At 45.9% G+C, this 19,175-nt stretch overlaps 1 protein-coding gene and 1 long non-coding RNA gene across 2 annotated transcripts; one reads left to right on the top strand and one right to left on the bottom strand.

Annotated features, from left to right (window-relative positions):
- Window positions 1-5,439: 5,439 nt before the first annotated feature.
- On the bottom strand, window positions 5,440-6,497 carry LOC118101800. The gene is made up of 3 exons (XR_004694589.2): window positions 6,360-6,497; window positions 5,950-6,092; window positions 5,440-5,861 (listed from the first exon to the last, which is right to left on the bottom strand). It is a non-coding gene; the product is annotated as an uncharacterized LOC118101800 (long non-coding RNA).
- A 3,826-nt stretch (window positions 6,498-10,323) lies between these two features.
- On the top strand, window positions 10,324-18,629 carry kcna1b (potassium voltage-gated channel, shaker-related subfamily, member 1b). The gene is made up of 3 exons (XM_035147795.2): window positions 10,324-10,789; window positions 11,080-12,801; window positions 13,704-18,629. The coding sequence occupies exon 2, from the start codon at window positions 11,290-11,292 to the stop codon at window positions 12,778-12,780; it is 1,491 nt and encodes a 496-aa protein (XP_035003686.1). The 5' UTR covers window positions 10,324-10,789; window positions 11,080-11,289; the 3' UTR covers window positions 12,781-12,801; window positions 13,704-18,629.
- Window positions 18,630-19,175: the final 546 nt, after the last annotated feature.

Raw genomic sequence — 19,175 nt, 5'->3', positions numbered from 1 at the left:
GCCTCTGTCTCTATATACAGCCTCTGTCTCTATATACAGCCTCTGTCTTATATACAGCCTCTGTCTCTATATACAGCCTCTGTCTCTATATACAGCCTCTGTCTTTATATACAGCCTCTGTCTCTATATACAGCCTCTGTCTCTATATACAGCCTCTGTCTCTATATACAGCCTCTGTCTCTATATACAGCCTCTGTTAGTCTCTTTCTTTCTGTCTGAATTTCATTGAGTCTTATTTCATTAAATCAATCAGTATAATCAGGATCAGCTTCACCACAGATTTATCTACGCCCTCTCGGGGTTGTGTCCGTGTACGAGCGGCTGTGACACGTAGCATCTTTGCGTTACGCCCTGAAAGTTCATCAGTCACATTACCCAGAAGTCACCGGGGCTCGTTTGCTCTCTTCGGCCTCGGAGGAAGCTCCTCGTCAGCGGACTCGCGGTCACATGACGACCACGGATCTTTTTCCTGTCAAAACTATATTTCTACTCATTTCGAGGCAAATATCTGGATCGATGAAAATCTGTCAAATCAGTTTTCTTGGCAGATTTAATGTTTTCACTTGTAAATATGTTTCAGACGTATAATATCCTCAGAATAGATTCAGTTTGTTTTATTTTCTACGAAACAAGTTTGAAATTTCCTATGGAATGTCTCATAAATAAGATTTTCCTGTGTTATTTATGACAAATTACATACTTTAAAAATTTTTTTAGTCAAATAAAGAGTTGATGTTTTTTGTTTCATATAAAAGCAGAATATAAACATAAGGAACAGATCCCTGATGACACGAGTCTCTCAGCAGGAAACAGGACGTGTCACTGCTCAGGTGCAGATCAAGGTCACTTCCTCTCTTCACACAGACTGCAGGGATCTCTTAGTTCTTAGGATGTTTTGGGTCGTACCATCAGTGAACAGGGGGGGGGGGCACGTACAGCCGAGCACATGCTTCTTCACCGACCGTGCACACGTACGCAGACAGCAGCTGATTTCCTACACAGGACTGATTTCATACGTTTTCATGCACTGGTGCTTTAACCCCCACTGGATGGTAGATGGTGCAACCTGCCAGAATCCCCTCAAAGAAAGAGGAGCTTTCTAAAAATAGATCTCACACACACACACACACACACACACACACACACACACACACACACACACACACACCACACACACACACAACACGGGATTCCTGAAGGTCATGTTTGGTGCTTTATTGTCAGAAGAAATGTGCAAACATACACAGGAGCAAACACGTACAAAAAACAACTAGTGGCTACATGTACTTATAATATTAATAATAATAATAATAATAAGGATAATGATTTACATTCAGAAATGAATATCTGACGCAGATTACACGAGGTTCCTCTGAATAAAAGCCTCTGACAGCTGCTGTTTCATTTAGCTTCCTGCTGTTCTGTCTACACGTCGTCGTCCAGATGTGAGAACAGCTCCTCCCTGTTTCCAGTCTTTATGCTAAGCTAAGCTAATCACATCCTGTTGGTCCTCAAGACAGAACAACACCTTTATAACACGTATGTATAATGTTATAGAATATAACTCTATACATGTGGTTTATGACCAGCTGCTGCAGTGTCCGTGTGAAGCCTCCGCTCCTATAGGAGCTAATGATGGTGTTAATACGTCCTGTCCTCCAGCTGGGGGGGGGGGTCCAGCAGCAGCCTTCAGGAGGAAGCTCATCAAACGCTGCCGTGCACTCGCTCACTTTTAGATTCAAATCTCATTTAGTCTAATTTAAGATGTATTAGACTTTATCTCGCACTAGATGTTGCTTATCTGTACAACGGTTTTATCTCATCTCCGCTAATGTCTCACAAACTGGAACAAAAGAGGATTTTCCATATTAAAGCCACAGGTCCTGAATAATTCAGAGATGTTATTTTATTCAGTGTGGAACGTTTCTGAAAATGGACGATTCCACGTCTCAGTCTCTCCTTCTCTGTGTGAATATCTACAACAACTCTGATGAAATATCTTCTTTATTTGGAGTAAAATAATTATGGACATTTGATTGTGTTGCTGCTCCTCTTCGCTGCTCTTCCTCCTCTGCAGTTATCTGAAGACTCGTCTCCTCCGGCGTGGATACGAGGCTCCGCTCGCTGACTTACTGCCGTCCCGAGCGTCCCCATCGATCAGCTCATTGACGACGTGTCCCTCTCAGGTCAATGTTATGAAGATAAAACTGCTCTTTGGACATTGATGTGGTCAGATGATGTTTCTTTATTTACACTGAACCTTCAGACGATTGTCACGTCTCGATGACAGATGATAAATCATCCAGACGACAGCAGATAAATCAGATAACAGTTCCTGTGCTGCCCTGGGCCTCGTCCCACAGATATCAAACACACCTCCTCTGACCATCATTTAGAAAGTTAATAGATTTGAGGCTGCAACAAAACTGATGCGATATTTTAAGATGTTTTTGAGTTTGGTGTCATTTCAACTTCAAACCTGTAGCTAAGCGTTTTCATCCAAGAGGTCCAGAGTGAATATGAAACCAGCGAACATGGAATCATTGACCGATGTTTTTCCGCTGTGACGACACCTGAGGTGAATCTGTCTCGGGTTCTGGAGGACGAGCTTTTATTTCAGAAGGGTTATCATGAGGTGAAGCGTTTGGAGCTCTCTCATTGGTCACAGCTCAAACCTCCATTCCTGAAACATGACATCAGTGTTTTCTCAGCCTTTACTTTCACATTCCCTCCATCATCAGCAGCGTCGCTCGGCTCCGTTATCTCTTCCCTCCCCCATCTGTCACTCCCTCTTCTCCTCGCCGGCTCTCCCATGACGTGACTCTAATAATAGCTCCCTGAAGTCGGGCCCCCAAGGGCCGTGTGCCGGTCTTGAAGGGCACTGCATGAATCGGCCACGCTCTTTCCCCTGCATGCTACTTATAAATAGCTGTGGAGAAAGAAGGGGGATCTGCATAGGTGTTATATAAGCATCCTGTGAGTTCATGAAGGGGGGGGGGGGGCTGCCGGGTCCCTTCATAAGTCCTGCAGCTGCTGCTGTAACACCCCCTCACTCATCCACGTGTGAATATGAAGAACAGAAAATACAATTCACTCATTTCATCACCTCAGAAACAACTTGAGCTCTGACGTCAGGAGAGAGGAAAGCTGAATCAGTGTTGATTTTTAAATATAGATATAAACTCTGAATATGAAGGAAAACTTTGTTTAGCTCTTCAGACGAACTTTGTTGTTTATACTTAATTCCACAGAAAACAAAGCAGTTCACCTGAAGGAACATTTGTAGAGGAACTGATGAATCCACTGTCAGAGCTGCATCTGATCTGAAGGTGCGTGATGTTTGAATCGTGTCTCAGTGTTTTGTTCTGGAGCAGCGGGTTTATCTGATTAATATTTCATGTGGTTACATTAGATTTTCTCCATCTTCACCTTCCTCCCTCTCTCTCTCCATCTCCTGAGGATTTCTCTGTGAGGTGGAGAGCGAGGAGATGAGAGGGATGTAGGACGAGATGGTGGCTGTGGAGAGAGTAAAGGGGGAGAGGGGGAGGATGGAGAGAGCGATGAAGAGCCCGTGGAAAGGAGGAAGGCTTAATGAGTATGTTGCCCCTGATTCTGGCACGAGCACGAAGCAGGAGATGACAGGACGGCGTGTTGCCGTGGGGGATGGAGTGTCGGTCTGCATGAAGCAGAGGCGTCCCTCCTCCTCCTCCTCCTCCCCTCCTCTCCTCCTCTCGCCCTCCCTCCCCTCCTCCTCCTCCTCCTCCTCCTCCTCCTCGTCCTCCTCCTCCTCGCCCCTCCTCCTCGTCCCCCTCCTCCTCGCCTCCTCCTCCTCCTCCTCGCCCTCCTCCTCGTCCCCCTCCTCCTCCCTCCTCCTCCTCCTCCTCGTCCCCTCCTCCTCCTCTCCTCCTCCTCCTCCTCCTCGTCCTCCTCCTCCTCGTCCCCCTCCTCCTCGTCCCCTCCTCCTCGTCCCCTCCTCCTCCTCCTCCCTCCTCCGCCCCTCCTCCTCCTCTCCTCTCCCTCCTCCTCGCCTCCTCCTCCTCGTCCCCCTCCTCCTCTCCCTCCTCCTCCTCCTCCCCCTCCTCCTCCTCCTCCTCCTCTCCCTCCTCCTCCTCCTCTCCTCCTCCTCCTCCCCTCTCCCTCGTCCCCCTCCTCCTCGTCCCCCTCCTCCCTCCTCCTCGTCCTCCTCCTCGTCCCCTCCTCCTCCTCGCCCTCCTCCTCCCTCCCTCCTCCTCCTCCTCCTCTCCCTCCTCCTCCTCCTCCTCCTCCTCCTCTCCTCTCCCTCCTCCTCCTCCTCTTCCTCCCCTGATGCATAAAGACCAGAGTCCACAGCTCGGCCTGAAGACTGAACAGTTTAGATGTTCACTGTGTAAAGTTGTTTAGAATAAACAGATTGTTGTGTTGTGGTCTGGTGACATCATGATGTTCTCCGACCAATCACTGCTTCCCGTCTTTTACGAGGAGCAAGACGTCACCAGAGGAAACGGCTTCTTCTCCTCTGACTGAGCGCTGTCAGCTGCTCCTATTGGTCAATGCCGGACATGCTTGTCTTTGTGTTGGACGTCATGAGGCGTCTCAAACATGGCGTCAGTTATCGGCTCCGTGACGACATGAGATAAAAGGATTGATCGTTGTGCCTCAGGCCAAACCAACGCCGGACATTAATCAACTTCAAATATCCTGGATGCTGCCGTTGTAAAGTGGTTTCACCTTTTTCCTGAAGTAACATTTAGGAAAACGTTGTGTGATGTTTCTGGAGAACCACACGGACAGAAAACTTCCTCAGGTCCTCAGCTACAAAACCTGAAGATGATCAGATGTCGAGAAAATCTAAAGACGGACGGACGGAGACTCCTCAGTTCATAGTTTGATTCTTCACTCACACACAGGAAGGTTTCTCTCATGTTTCTAATCCAACTCTCACAAAGAAGCTGAATGTAAAATAACTCAAACAACTCTTTAATAAAACGTCTGAATTTAATGAGCTACACATTCATCTGAACTCAGTGAAATGTTCCGTGTTGACCAGACAGAAGGAGTGAGGACGAGCGCTTCAGGTCTTTGGGGATAAACTAATTATTCATGTGAATCTTGACGTCAGAGTTTCTCAAACCTCATGAACCACAACACGTGATCATTTTTACAGAGGATGTTGATTTAATTTGTCTGGGATAAGAACTTTAAAGTCGCCCTGATTGGTCGATTGACCTCTAAAGCTTCGTGTCCCTGTGATCAGCAGCGGATCGGTGTGAGCAGGTGAAGTTCACAGAGCGACTCTCAGTGACCGACTAACAAGCTGGAATTCAAAACAGTGCGCTGGTGTTCGCAGTGTAAATTAAGAAACTAATCCTCCGCCCATCGGTGCCAATCACTGGTTCCCAGCAGAGGAAGCTGAGGCCTTCAGGAGCTTACTCACTGCCAACGTCAGCTGCTGATTGGCCGGGCAGCAGATGGAGGACAGGGGCTAAGAGCGCTCTCAAAGGTTCAAGTGCACATTAAACTTTCCACTTGGATTTTCGGTGCGGCTCTGTCTTCCATCTTCAGTTTCAGGGTTGGTGAAGCAGCAGCTGTAATCCGACACCCGGCCGGTTATAGCAGCGGCGGCGGCGGCGGCAGCTTCTCGTCCTTTGTGCCGCAGCGCTCTGCACGGATCATCTAACACGAGATAAAACACAGGCCAGGCAGCGCCGTGTTTCAGGGAACGCCACAGGGATGAAACCATGTGTGAATGTGTGTGTTCAGCACGACGTCAGCTGTTGGTCCACGTCACCGTCGTGTTTCCTGCGTCTTAGTTGTTGTTTTCATTTGTTTCCAACACGTCGTCCAGCTGCTTTAATCCCTCGTGTCTCACTGTGGACTTTGACCTGTGGACAGTTGATCACAGATGTGACTCTTCTAACAAACACAGGATAAAACAATGAGACAAGTAGAACATCACTCAGGACAACTCACCCCTTCACCAAGTCTCCTGATGAAACCACATGGAAATCCTCTGGATCTTCACCAAGTCACACACACTCGTAAACGCCCGTCCTCTGACTGTGTCTGATTGTTCTCATCAAAATCCATCAATTTAAGAACTGAGATGAAGAAATCTGTGAAAATGTTGAAAAACATCTGATCACACGATGTTGAAGAAGAGACAAAATGATCTTGGATCTGCACTTTGATCCAGTTTTGTAGTTTTTGTGCAATCGTGCTGACAAACAAGCAAACTGACAGAGACACGAGCTCCCTGGCAAAGGTGATGATGATATGAAGTTTGTGGACTCAACAAATAAGAATATGTGCAGCCGAGGTCAAGATATCAGGACATTTTATATCTAATATGGGTCAAAAGTCCCAAAAGGTCTTTAACCTACATTTCCCATAATGCAGCTGAGCAGCATCTGTTCTCTTCAGATCTCCAGACGACAGTTAGTGATGCAGAGTTTCAGGACATTTCTCGTCCACGGCCTCAGACTGAGACACAGCCGTCTGATGAACTAACGAGACTCTGGAGTCAACACTCCTGACCTTTGGTAAAAGAGCTGATTCTACATCCTCTGTTCAGCCTGAACCACATCTGTGGGATTCCTGACAAAGACATTGGCTCAAAGTGGATTATAATCCTGCACATTAAGCCTCTGGGGTCAAAGGTGATGAAAACATATGGACTGAAGCTCCTCATTCCTCTTTGCTCTCTGCAGATTGGCTGCACACGGCTGAGCGAACACCAAGCCCTTTGTTTTCTGTTCACTACACGATGCGTCTACTCTGGAGCCGGGGGTCCAACGTGTGGAGGATTGTTCAGCTCACAGGTGCTGCTGAGTCCTGGAACTCCACATGTCTCAAACACTACGGATCCTCAATGACTTTTATTTGTGTGTTGCTCACTCAGAGATGAGTTCTGTTCCACTGGCGTCTCTTCGGACTAAATTTAGTTTTGAGGAATTCACCACTTCATGCAGACGACATTTGGTTGGAGCAGCCGCGCAGCAGAACGTCTCCCAGCTGTCGGACAGTCCCAGTGACAAACTAACACTGGAACTACAAATAGAGTTCAGTCACAACCTTCATCTGCACCACACACTCACACACAAGGACACACTCCTGTTACACAAAACACACTTTAACACATATTTACCTTTTCTGTTCCTTTCCTGCTAGATGCTTTTAATTTGAAGAAGAACCTTTGTTTTGAAATGTTGCCAAACTAGTCGTTGGAGGTTTAACAAACGATTCAGGGAAACGAAAAGAAACTAGAAAACATTCAACCTTTATTCAGACGGCTGCTTGGCCCTGAGATTCTTTGGTCCATGTCCCATCTGCTAACATGGAGGAGGCTGGGTTTATGACCCATAATGCAGCCAGCCACCAGGGGGCGATGGAGGCGCTTTGACTTTATTTTCGTAAAAAAGTATCAATACATCAAAAAATGTTTAAATATGAACTTTAACACATTTAAAAAATCCTTATTAAGCCTAACAAACTTAAGGGTTGATAAAACTACAGAAGTTAATTAAAATCATCTCTCATTTGGTGTAAAGATGTTATTTCATCATCTGAACAGAAGAATCTCTTCATCCATCTTTGTTTCTGTGTTATTAATAAAACTGGGACGGTTCCTGCTGATCTCCCGACTTCCTGCCGACCGCTCGTCCGTCTGCTGAGCTTCACTCCTGCTGCCAACAAACAGCTCTGACCTGCTGATGTCCAACTGCCCGAAGAACCAGGATTCAACCAGAACAGAAACCTGAACCAGAACAGAAACCTGAACCAGAACAGAAATGAACCAGAAATAAACAGAAACCTGAACCAGAACAGAAAACTGAACCAGAACAGAAACCTGAACCAGAACAGAAACCTGAACCAGAACAGAAAACTGAACCAGAACAGAAACCTGAACCAGAACAGAAACCTGAACCAGAACAGAAACCTGAACCAGAACAGAAACCTGAACCAGAACAGAAACTGAACCAGAACAAACTGAACCAGAACAGAACTGACAGAACGAAACTGAACCAGAACAGAAACTGAACCATCACGAGACGTCGGAGGAGGAGCTGTCCGAGGTGCTGAATGTCAAAGGTCTCCTGAAGCTTCCTTCTGTCATCACTGATTTATTTTTACAGGAAAAACTAAATGATTTTCTGTAAAATAAAAAAAAACAATAAAATAAACTCTTACACAGATTGTGTTGCTTTTATTTTGGAGCTCAACCCAATGTTCAAACCTTCAGTGAACAGCGGATCAATAAGCTCTCACGTTAATATTCTGCTTTAACCCTTCGAGCTCCATTCAGCAGCTTCTCATCAGGAGTCATCATGAATTCACTTCATATCATAAACGGGACAGTAAAACAAGAAATGTACCTCATCCTCAAATTCAACTTGTCTCCAGGTTTAATGAGGATGTTGTTGAATATTAATTTTATTTAAAGCAGCCTTGTAAAAACTGTCTTCAGGGTCAATAGAGAGGAATCGATGGGCTCAGAGCCACGTCTGTGGCTCTGAGCCCATAAATCTGTTGTATGAAAATAATATGATAACACCAGACTCCTTCTGTACAGGAGCTTCAGAGCTGCACTGAACGCAGAGGAGAGTTCTTAAATGAAAGTCAAGCTTCTGACTAAAACCTGCTGATTTTCCTCTGACGTCTTTATTTCTATTTTAAGCCTCGTGAACACACGAGTTTCCGTATCTGAATTTTGAAGACGGTTGATAAATCCTCTGCCAGTAAAAGACATATCTCCTGTGAACAGAGCGTCTCAGACTTGAGCGTCACATCCCAGAGCTGCGCTCACTCGTCCGACCTGACTCACAAGAGAGGTGAGATTAACGTCCTGTGAATTCACGCTGAGTCTCAGAAGCTCAGATAAAGTTGAAGCTTCGCAGCGTCTCCAGGTTTGAGTTTTATACTGAAGTAAATCCTCAGTTCGTTATCTCAGTTATCAGCACACGAGGCTGCGTGTTCAAATCAAGTGGACGACCCTGACATATGGACTCAAGCTGCATCAGACGTTTATTCATGGTTTATATGAGCAACAAAGAATTTTTATTGGTGTATCCGATTAATTAATGCTACACATCAGCAAGATGCAATACAGACAGGAACAGTAGGGGGCAGTGTAGGGGCGGACGTGAATTCCACTGTTTTTAGTCACAAAGTGCATATCCAGCTCCGCGTTGTGTGGTGCGCCCTCTAGTGGAGTACTCCTGTAACATGTGTAGATGGTATGTGAACCATCATTTTGCTTCTGGTCGTTTATGAAACAGGAAGTAAATCTGTGGCCTTAGTTTGATTTACTTGATTTCTGAAGAATACATCTTAATTATAGAAATAGGTAAATCAGAGGACTGATATCTATGAGTGAGTTTGATTGAAGCTCTGTTGTCTTGTCGATTTGACTTTTTATTTTAATTTAGTCCCTCCTTACATTTCCTGTCCTGTTTCCCTTTGTTCTGGCAGCATTGGGCCTCCGTACCTTGAACCTCGTATCAGCTGATCATGTTATTGATCCACCTTCAGTCTGAAGCTCACTTCAATCCTCCCGTCACGTACTTTAACACCAGAGAAACAAATTGATGCTTAAAAAAAAATAAAAAATGGACCTGCTGTTTTCTCCCCGTTACCATGGCAACATGGAGAGAGTTAGACCAACAGGCAAAGTGCTTCAGCAGCCAATTACAGAGAGTGTGAGCCACTTCCTGCTGCAGATTCCAGGAGTCAGAGAGTCAGCCAATCAGAACCAGAGAACCGGAGAACCGGAGAACCGGAGAACCAGAGAACCGGAGAACCGGAGAGAACCGGAGAACCGGAGAACCAGAGAACCAGAGAACCGAGAACCGGAGAACCGGAGAACCAGAGAACCGGAGAACCAGAGAACCAGAGAACCAGAGAACCGGAGAACCAGAGAACCGGAACCAGAGAACCAGAGAACCGGAGAACCGAGAACCGGAGAACCGGAGAACCGGAGAACCAGATTCAGAAGCTGCAGGAACATATTGAACTCGTCGTTATATAACCTGATGCAGAGGAATCATGTTTGTGACCATGAAGCTTCTTTATCATAGATGTTTGATGAATCGTGCACAACCTGCTCCACACACACACACACACACACACACACACACACACACACACACACACACACACACACACACACACACACACACACACTCTCGTATATAAGCGACTGGAGAAGTGACTGTGTTACAGTCTGTCTGCATTGCGTCGAACCCCCCACCTCCTCCTCCCTCTCTCTCGCTCTCTCTCTCTCTCTCTCTCTAACCCCCTCCTTCCCTCCTTCCCTCCCTCTCCCTCCTTCCCTCCTTCCCTCCTTCGCTCCTTCCCTCCTCTCCTCCTGCAATATGCTTCTAAATGATCGCAGTCCTCCTCCTCTTCCCCGGTTCTCGGTGTTTTGAGTAGAAAACCCCAGGAGCCGCTGAGCTGTGCTGATGCTGCAGAGTCCGCTCCTCTCTGCTCCCTCCATCCTGCTCCTCTCGCTCCCTCTCTCTCTCTGCGTCCTCCTTCTCTCCAGCATGATTTTCATTAAAAGCTGTCAGTGCGGGTTTTTGCTGCGGAGCCGCGGATCTTCCTCCTCCTCCTCCTCCTCCTTCTCCTCCTCCTCCTCCTCCTCCTCCTCCTGCGGGCTGCTCCGCTCGACGCTGAAAACCAACACCAAGAGGATACGGATGTTGACCAAGACAACATAGTCTATTAATATTTCAGAGATACTGTAAAGCGATATTAGAATTAAAGCCAAGTTGCGGGGCGGACGTTCCACCTCCTGTTCTCCACCTCAGCGCAGGTACGCTTTTATTTGACGTCTCCATCTTTGAGCATCGGATGTTGTGTTTAGACTGAATTCATGTGTTCATGTGTGAAACCTTCATGTGCCCGGACTGTACTTGATGCATGAGTGAAACCTGACGTGCGCGCAGAAGCAGCGCAGCGGCCCCGCAAACTTGATGTATGCGGTAAAAATACAGCAGATGCAGCTGCTGCGTGATTCTGCTGCTGCTGACAAACAAGAAGCTCTGCAGAGGAGCAGGAGGAGAATGAATGAGAACCAGCAGACTGATGGTTTGTTTGTTCCAGGTCAGATGAAGCTGTGAGGGGAGGATGTTCATCTCGGAGATGATGGAGATGATGGTGATGATGGTGATGATGGTGATGATGGTGATGGAGAGGGAGGCTTTGCACAGCTCCTGGTCTCTTTAGGAGCTTCTGCCCTCCGACCTGCCCCACCTCCCTCCCCACTTCCTCACACCACTTCCTCTTCCTGTCTGCCCAACCCCCCCAGGAAGGATGACTGTGGTGTCCACAGACAACATGGATGAGACCTCCACCCTCCCGGGTCATCCACAGGACCTCTACCCGCCCGATGACGACCACGATGACCACGACTGCTGCGAGCGGGTCGTCATCAACATCTCGGGGCTGCGCTTCGAGACCCAGCTCAAAACCCTCGCCCAGTTCCCGGAAACCCTCCTCGGGAACCCTAAGAAGAGGATGCGCTACTTCGACCCCTTACGAAACGAGTATTTCTTTGACCGGAACCGACCAAGCTTTGACGCCATCTTGTATTATTACCAATCCGGGGGACGGCTGAGAAGACCGGTCAACGTGCCTCTGGATATGTTCTCAGAGGAGATTAAATTCTACGAACTCGGCGCAGAGGCTATGGAGAAATTTCGTGAGGACGAGGGGTTTATTCGGGAAGAGGAGCGCCCCCTGCCGGAGAAGGAGTTCCAGCGGCAGATCTGGCTCCTCTTCGAGCATCCGGAGAGTTCCGGCCCGGCGCGGGGGATCGCCATCGTCTCTGTGATGGTTATTCTTATTTCAATAGTCATATTTTGTTTGGAGACACTACCTGAGCTGAAGGAGGACGCCAGCGGCCGCATGCAGGTGGTAGGAAACACGACTGTATTTTATAAACCCAACGTCCTCACGGACCCGTTCTTTGTGGTGGAGACGCTGTGCATCATCTGGTTTTCCTTTGAGTTGATAGTTCGCTTTTTCGCTTGCCCCAGCAAAGCGGCGTTCTTTAAAAACATGATGAACTCTATCGACATTGTGGCTATAATCCCGTACTTCATCACACTTGGCACAGAGCTGGCGGACGACCAAGAGAACAAGGAGGGTAAAGGAGGAGGGGAGCAGGCCACGTCTCTGGCCATTCTCAGGGTGATCCGCCTGGTGAGGGTCTTCAGGATCTTTAAACTGTCCCGACACTCCAAGGGGCTCCAGATTCTGGGGCAAACTCTGAAGGCCAGCATGCGGGAGCTGGGCCTGCTCATCTTCTTCCTCTTTATCGGCGTGATTTTGTTCTCCAGCGCCGTGTACTTCGCAGAGGCCGAGGAGAAGGAGTCGTTCTTCACCAGCATCCCGGACGCTTTCTGGTGGGCGGTGGTGTCTATGACGACCGTCGGCTACGGGGACATGTACCCCGTGACCATCGGAGGGAAGATCGTGGGCTCGCTGTGCGCCATCGCCGGCGTGTTAACCATCGCGCTGCCGGTGCCGGTCATCGTGTCCAACTTCAACTACTTCTACCACCGGGAGACGGAAGGCGAGGAACAGGCCCAGCTGCTCAACGTTAGCAACCAGAACCTGGCGTCGGACACCAACTCGAGTCGCCGCAGCTCGTCGGTGGTCAGCAAGTCGGAGTACATGGAGATAGACGAGGACATGAACAACAGCATCGATAACTTTAGGGAAGCGAACCTTAGAACTGCCAACTGCACGGCTCCGAGCCAGAACTGTGTGAACAAGGGGAAACTTCTCACCGACGTGTGAGGCCGCGTCTGTCGCACCAGTGTAAATACTGTAGAAATATCTGGATGCTTTATCTCCATTGGTGCATTTTATTCTCTTCTTTTGCATAGATACATTCAAACATGTGTGAAGACTCATAGTTTCCAGGCTCACATGGTAAATTTGTACAAGTAATTTCATCCAAAAAAAACTAACAAGGGATTAGTTTGGCAATAGGACAAAGATCGGCAGGTGTCAGGGAAGATTTTTGATAAATTATTCTATTTATTTAGTTGCTTTTACCTTTGAAATCCTTAATTCTGCAAAAAGAATTAAAGCTGAACAACATGTTTTGCACAGGAACGACCAGTTTGTTAGTTTCCATGACCTCCAGAGGTCAGTCCTAAGGAAAGAAGCCTGATAACGTCATGTGACCTTGACCAGGGACAGGGTATTTTTGGCCATGTTGCACGTGGACTTACTTTAAAGTTAGAGTGTTTGAACACAACCTGGTGTTAGCGTCAAAGTCTCAATTTCCTTTTCTCTGCAGCTATTTGTGGAAACAGATAGATGCACCAAAAGGAGCAGAATAAATCATTTAAGAAACAAGCGCTAGTAAACTTGAAGGAACCAATTCAGACAAGATAATGCAAGTGTATATCTGCACAGCCTCTTAACGAGAAGACAATTCCTTCAAAGTGCTTTACATGTGACAAAAAGGCATAAAGAGCAGATACAAGAGACAAAGTGACGTAAAAACACACAAACAGGGTTTAACAACAGTAAAATAGACGATAAAAGCAAGTTTGTGTGATTTAGAAGATTCAAAAGAGAAAAACTAAATGTTTGAATGACCAAAGTGAGGAAGAGAATCTGAATATTCAGAGTCTGATGAATTTATTCACTGTTGAACACAATAATTTATCAGTAAATCTCCTCCACACCTTCCTGGCTTTGTACCACAGACTGGAGCTTTAGGATAAGAAGACGTGCTAATGAAACGAGGCCCAGCTGAGAGTGAGGAACCTGTCGGAGGACGACTCCCGGAGGAGACACGTTGCAGTGGATTACAGTGGACACGTGTTCTTCTGCGGCACATCCAGGGAACTTTTACCTCGACGCCAGATGTTGATTGAAGTGTTTCAGGCACCTTATGAGACACAAAGGAGACGTGTGCCGAGCGGAGGATTATCTGCACTGCTGCTACAGGTCGGCTGGAGGTTCCCTGTACGATGCCATGCAACGCTCCTTTATATAAAAGCATGTGGAGACTCTCTTCTCTCTTATATCGGCATGCACAAGATGTTACCTCATTTTTATTTTTACAGTCCTTTCTTCTTTGACCTTCATCTTCTCCTTTCGGATTTTTTCTCTCATTTGTTTTCACCAAAGTGCACTGCTATTTATTATTGTTTAATTTATTTCAAAGCATTTAAGTGTTGAATGTTAAAAATCATTATGGGAACAGGAACACTTCTTTTTCGAAGATCACGGCATGTCAGAATACTAAAGCATTATGGCCTAATTAGCTATGGTATAGCTACGTATACTCAATGCATGATGTCAGTATTTAATTGCTTGCAGTTGTGGAGGGACCTCGGAGCTGGGGACGATCCTGCTCCTCACTATTGTCAAGCTAACAACAGGATATGGTGCATGACGGAGCTGAAGGCCGGACGGGACAAAAAAGAGAAAAACAACAACAAAAAAATCACAAGAGACAAATCTCTTTAAAAAAAGACATTTCAGAAGTTACATCCTCCTCTTGGGTTTGTTTAAAGCTCTGATCTTTGACGATGAAGTGCATGGGATCATTTGATGTGATTTGTGACCTCGTTTGCCATTTGATCTTTTATTTAAAAAGTTTCAAGAAGGAAAGCAGTAGTGTTTAACAAATTTCAGAGATATTATCTAAAATTAGTTTCTAGTGCCTTCAACCCCGTCTCATTATTGAATTGACTAAAGTGCCTCCCGTTACAACAGAAGACAAAGAGCTTACAGTGTGCAGCTTCACTTCTCCTGCCATCAAGATGCACTACTCCCTGCACATCTGGAAAACAAGAGGGGTCCATGTACACTATGAAAATATTCCTTATTCATGGGCCACAGTTATTGGACCTAACTCCTGGTTGATGACACACGGCTGCGGAGCACGATTAACAGACCGATGCTTTCAAATCAGGAAGTTGAAAAGACAAAGGTTGTTTTCTCACATGTGTGAGTTGGAGATTCTCTGTTTATTTCCTTCAGTATTATAATTGTGACGATGACACGTCACCATCATCGTGGTAGAGACGTCGTAAACGTCAGTGAAGCAAAGTGTGTCACAAACACCGGGAGCCTCCGAATACTTTCAACTTCAAACTCTACATGAATCATGTCGTCCAAACTGAAGCAGACACATGAGTCAGTTGCTGGATCAGCTGTTGTAGCTGACAGATGCTAACTGCGAAGCAATTTACTGAGAAATCTGGTTATTGGCTAATGAAGCTAGCTGTTTTATTAGCCATCTGGCAATTTACCAATTTAAAGTCTTGTCACTGACTTCAGGCCAAAGTAGAAACCGACATTAGCCCCTGAACTAGAAGCTGATAGGAGCCGGTAGCTTTTAACATGATCAACATTTGATTGACAGCAGATTTCTGTTTGAACAGAAGTAAAACTCAGAATCTAAAAGTCTTAAGAGGTTTTGTGTGGTTTGTGACAGCAGCTGAGTGTTGGGTCCTTTGAGCTGTTTGGATTAACATGGTTCAGATCATGTTCTGAAGCTAATTCAGGCTCCTAATTACTGTCTTTACTTCACTTGGACAATTTGAAATGACTAATGGGAGTTAGCTTGGAGAGCTCTGGAGACCTTGGCCCAGTACGTCATTCTGCTGATGGTGCTGGGGACTATTTTCAGTGGTGGATGGATTTGCAGCAGCAGTGTGTGTGTTCATGGTGATGAAGGAGCATGTCACTGATCACTGATCTGTGTTTCTGATATTTGTACTGGATTTCACTCTGTACACGACATTTAAAATGTTAGGAATGTTTTGAAATGTCACCAGATTTATATTTTTTAACGTTAAATATTGTCAGTTGCAAAAACTTGCACATGACCTCAGCGTCCTCAGCTCAACAAACTTAGAGACAGACTCAGATCTGCAGCGTAATCAGCAGCAACAGCTTCTCCTGCTCTCGCTGCCGGAGGCGACTGTGAGCTGAGCTGAACAGCGCCCCCTGGCTGCTCTCAACACTGCCACTGTCTGGTTACTGGGACCAATATCTTCTGCTGAATATCAGATCTGCTCTCTGTAGAATCCTCTGGACACATGCTAATATGTGTGGGTCACAAACACGAGTCTTGAGTCACGAGCTGTTTTGTGGTTCATCTCCCTCACTGCTGCTGCTTCTCAGAAAGAGCTGCAGTGACGTGTGATCCCGACTCGGCAGCTCAGCGATCGAGGCTGAAGAAATGAGACAATAAGAGATTTGAAGGATGCTGCTGCTGTGCAGAGATGTGATGGACGTGAGGGTCGGTGTTTCCTCTGCAGAGCTGCTGAACATCACCACAGGCGCTAGTCTCTCTACACGCCTGCAAAATGGCGCTGCTGCTGCTGCTGTGTTGTTTTGCAGTGAGAGCGGAGCACATGTCTGTGTGAGGGAGTTTCCTGTGGACGACGAGACGATGGAATCACTGACCCTGAAGCTGCTGAGACACTCAGTGCTCACTGAGGCTGACGTGAACTAAAGGAATCCACATTGAATGTGCTTTAGTGTCTTACATTTCCATTTTGTGCAAATCACTGCTGGAGTGAAACTGTCTCTTATGTGTTCATCCTGAATGTTCCACATTTTCATGGTGCTCACTTTTATCAACGTGACCTTTTAATTCACCTCTGACTTCTCTAAACTCAAGTAGGGATTTGTTTACAGGGAGGACATCTTTATTTCTTAACCTATCGGATTAGTAAGAAGATGAGCTCTAATGACTTGTTGCTCCTGGAGGTTTTTTCAGTGGTGTCATATAATTCTTTCTGTGCTGAAGTTGATACAAAACTGAGGATTTGAATTGTTCCGTAACAGAACTATTATCACATGACCTCATGTAGAGGGTCCAAAAGATCTGGAGGACCACTTCTCTCTGGATCCGTCCTGCAGCTTGTCTGTGCGGAAGCTTATTATGAACAATGGTTGTATTTTGTTTGGTGACCCCTAGTGGCTGCAGTTGTTATGACAGGAGCAAAGAGGGAAGTCAGGTGACATTGTGTATCCGCGACTGTTTCCCAACGTTAACCACGTTTTGTCACGTAACCATGGAAACACACATCCTGTGAAATCTGTAAATCCTGTGAAGCTGCTGTGAGTGATTGACGTCATCGTGCATGTTCATCTCAACTGGGACGTGTGGTTTGACTGGTTTTACTGGCCAGTGCAATGAGAATCAGCTGTGTGTCATCAACCTGTTGAAAAGGCCCATTCTACAAACTGCTGTTGAACGTGTGATGAAAAAAATCCCTTTAATCAAAGAAGTAAAGAATAAAACCAGGTGCTACGTGTTCAACACGTTCCACAGGAGGGCAAATTAGAAACTTCACATTTTCTTGACAACTCTTTCAAATTCGTGACTCGAATCCACATCAGGGTAGTCGGCCGTCTTGTGGTTTTAATTTCTGTCTGTTCACATTCGTGGTGTTTTCACTGTAGAACACTGAAGGGACCAAATAATGTTTTCTAGTCGTTTCTTATCATCAGAGCAGCTCAACGGACGAAGATTCACAAAACAGGAACCGTTTTGTAGATGGACGCTCGTGTGTCATTTCTTTTTTAGAAAATCATTTTGTTTGATATGCAGCAAACAGGGGAAATCACTGGCCCTTTCAAATTAAAGTCCAGGATTTTTATTTACACAGAATATTGTCATTTTACAAGCTTTCAACTGCCAAGTGTCAACTGCTGAATCGATTTCTCCTCGTGTGATTTATCTCTGATCGGCTGCATATCAACCACTTCTCCTACACGTGTTCTGTTCACAGGATATTTGGAAAATCATTTTTCATTGTTGACATGTGTGATCAATGTAGAGTTGAAGAAAAGATTGTAGGAATCACTTAAATCACTTAAAGCTGCATTAGTTGATTTTAGCAAACCTGTAAATGGAAGAACCGGGAAATTCATCAATCAATTGAAAAACTATAAGAGTAAAAAAGATTAGTGCAGCTTTAACTGACACTTTTATTTCAGCATTTCAGAGAAATTCTGAAAAAAAGAAACTGTGCATCGTGTTTCACAAGTTTTCAAAGTGAAGTTTTTTTAAATGTCACAACTCTGATGATGATGATGATGATGATGATGATGATGATGATGATGATGCACAGACGAATTTCAGGTATGAAAATAGTCTTGAGGTGCAAAGACAAAGTGACGTCTCATCGTGCACGAGGGACATGATCATATCATTAAAATAAATGAGCGCTGCTGCGATGAGACGTCATCATCAGTGTTATCGTCGCTCCACGGTTTCTCTCTTCAGAACATCGTTTTTTTAAGGCTCTATTTTTAGCCGGAGGTTTATTTCGGGACTCGCTGGTTCAGTTCGTCTGTTCCCTCTCGTCCGAACTCACCGTGAGAAGCCAAAGTCTCGTCCTGACCACGACGACTGAAACAAGAAAAGAGAATAAATGAATATGTAAAAAATGAAATGTGCTCATCACTGGGTTGTTTAAAACCCCGGAGTCGCTCACTTTGCAGTCCACTCTCTTTCTTCATGGTTCTCGCTGCCGTGCGCAGTGTCTGTCATCTGTTGGTGAGGCATCATCGTCTGTAACCTATGCAAGGTTAGTCGACAAGTTATGTCCATTCTGACGTCATCATATTACAACAGTTTCAATAAATTTTGAAAGATATGACTCTGCTGTTTGTTGATTATTGAAGGTTCAAGGTGGAAACTGTTGTAACTGTAAAATGTTTTCATGCTCTAATCAAACATGTCCTCAGACTGTCCGTCGCTGCAGCTCCTCTCTTCAGCCTCTGTCTCACTAGGTCTTAGCTCCTGTCTCTTTAAGACCCCCCCTCCTGAAAGGCCCTGCTCTGATTGGTCAGCTGGTTCCCTCTGTTGTGATTCTGTGTGTTTACACCTGAACTGTCATGTGGTCAACAACCATCCAATTACATTCTTCATGCAGGTGCAACAACAGTCGTCGTGTTTTAATCCAAGACAAAGACCTGCGTGGACAATCTGTGCAGGTTGGAAAAGGTGTTTCACAGAATCCAAGCAGAAGATTCACACTTTCCTCTGATTAGATGCAGAAACGCTTCAGGACGACACCAAGTCGAAGTCCAGGAGCAAACAAACGCTGGAGCACAACAGCAGCACGTGTAAATGTGACCTTACTAAAATAGTCTGGCATGTGAAGCAGCTCGGTGTCAGGACACGCTGACCCGGGCCGACTGCA

Source organism: Hippoglossus stenolepis, chromosome 22, assembly GCF_022539355.2.
Source record: "Hippoglossus stenolepis isolate QCI-W04-F060 chromosome 22, HSTE1.2, whole genome shotgun sequence".
NCBI classification, from domain to species: Eukaryota; Metazoa; Chordata; class Actinopteri; order Pleuronectiformes; family Pleuronectidae; genus Hippoglossus; species Hippoglossus stenolepis.
This window is presented reverse-complemented; position numbering and strand designations above follow the sequence as displayed.

What these genes read in the sequence shown, in the direction of transcription:
- kcna1b (XM_035147795.2), top strand. Translation starts at nt 11,290, where the DNA reads ATGACTGTGGTGTCCACAGACAACATGGATGAGACCTCCACCCTCCCG.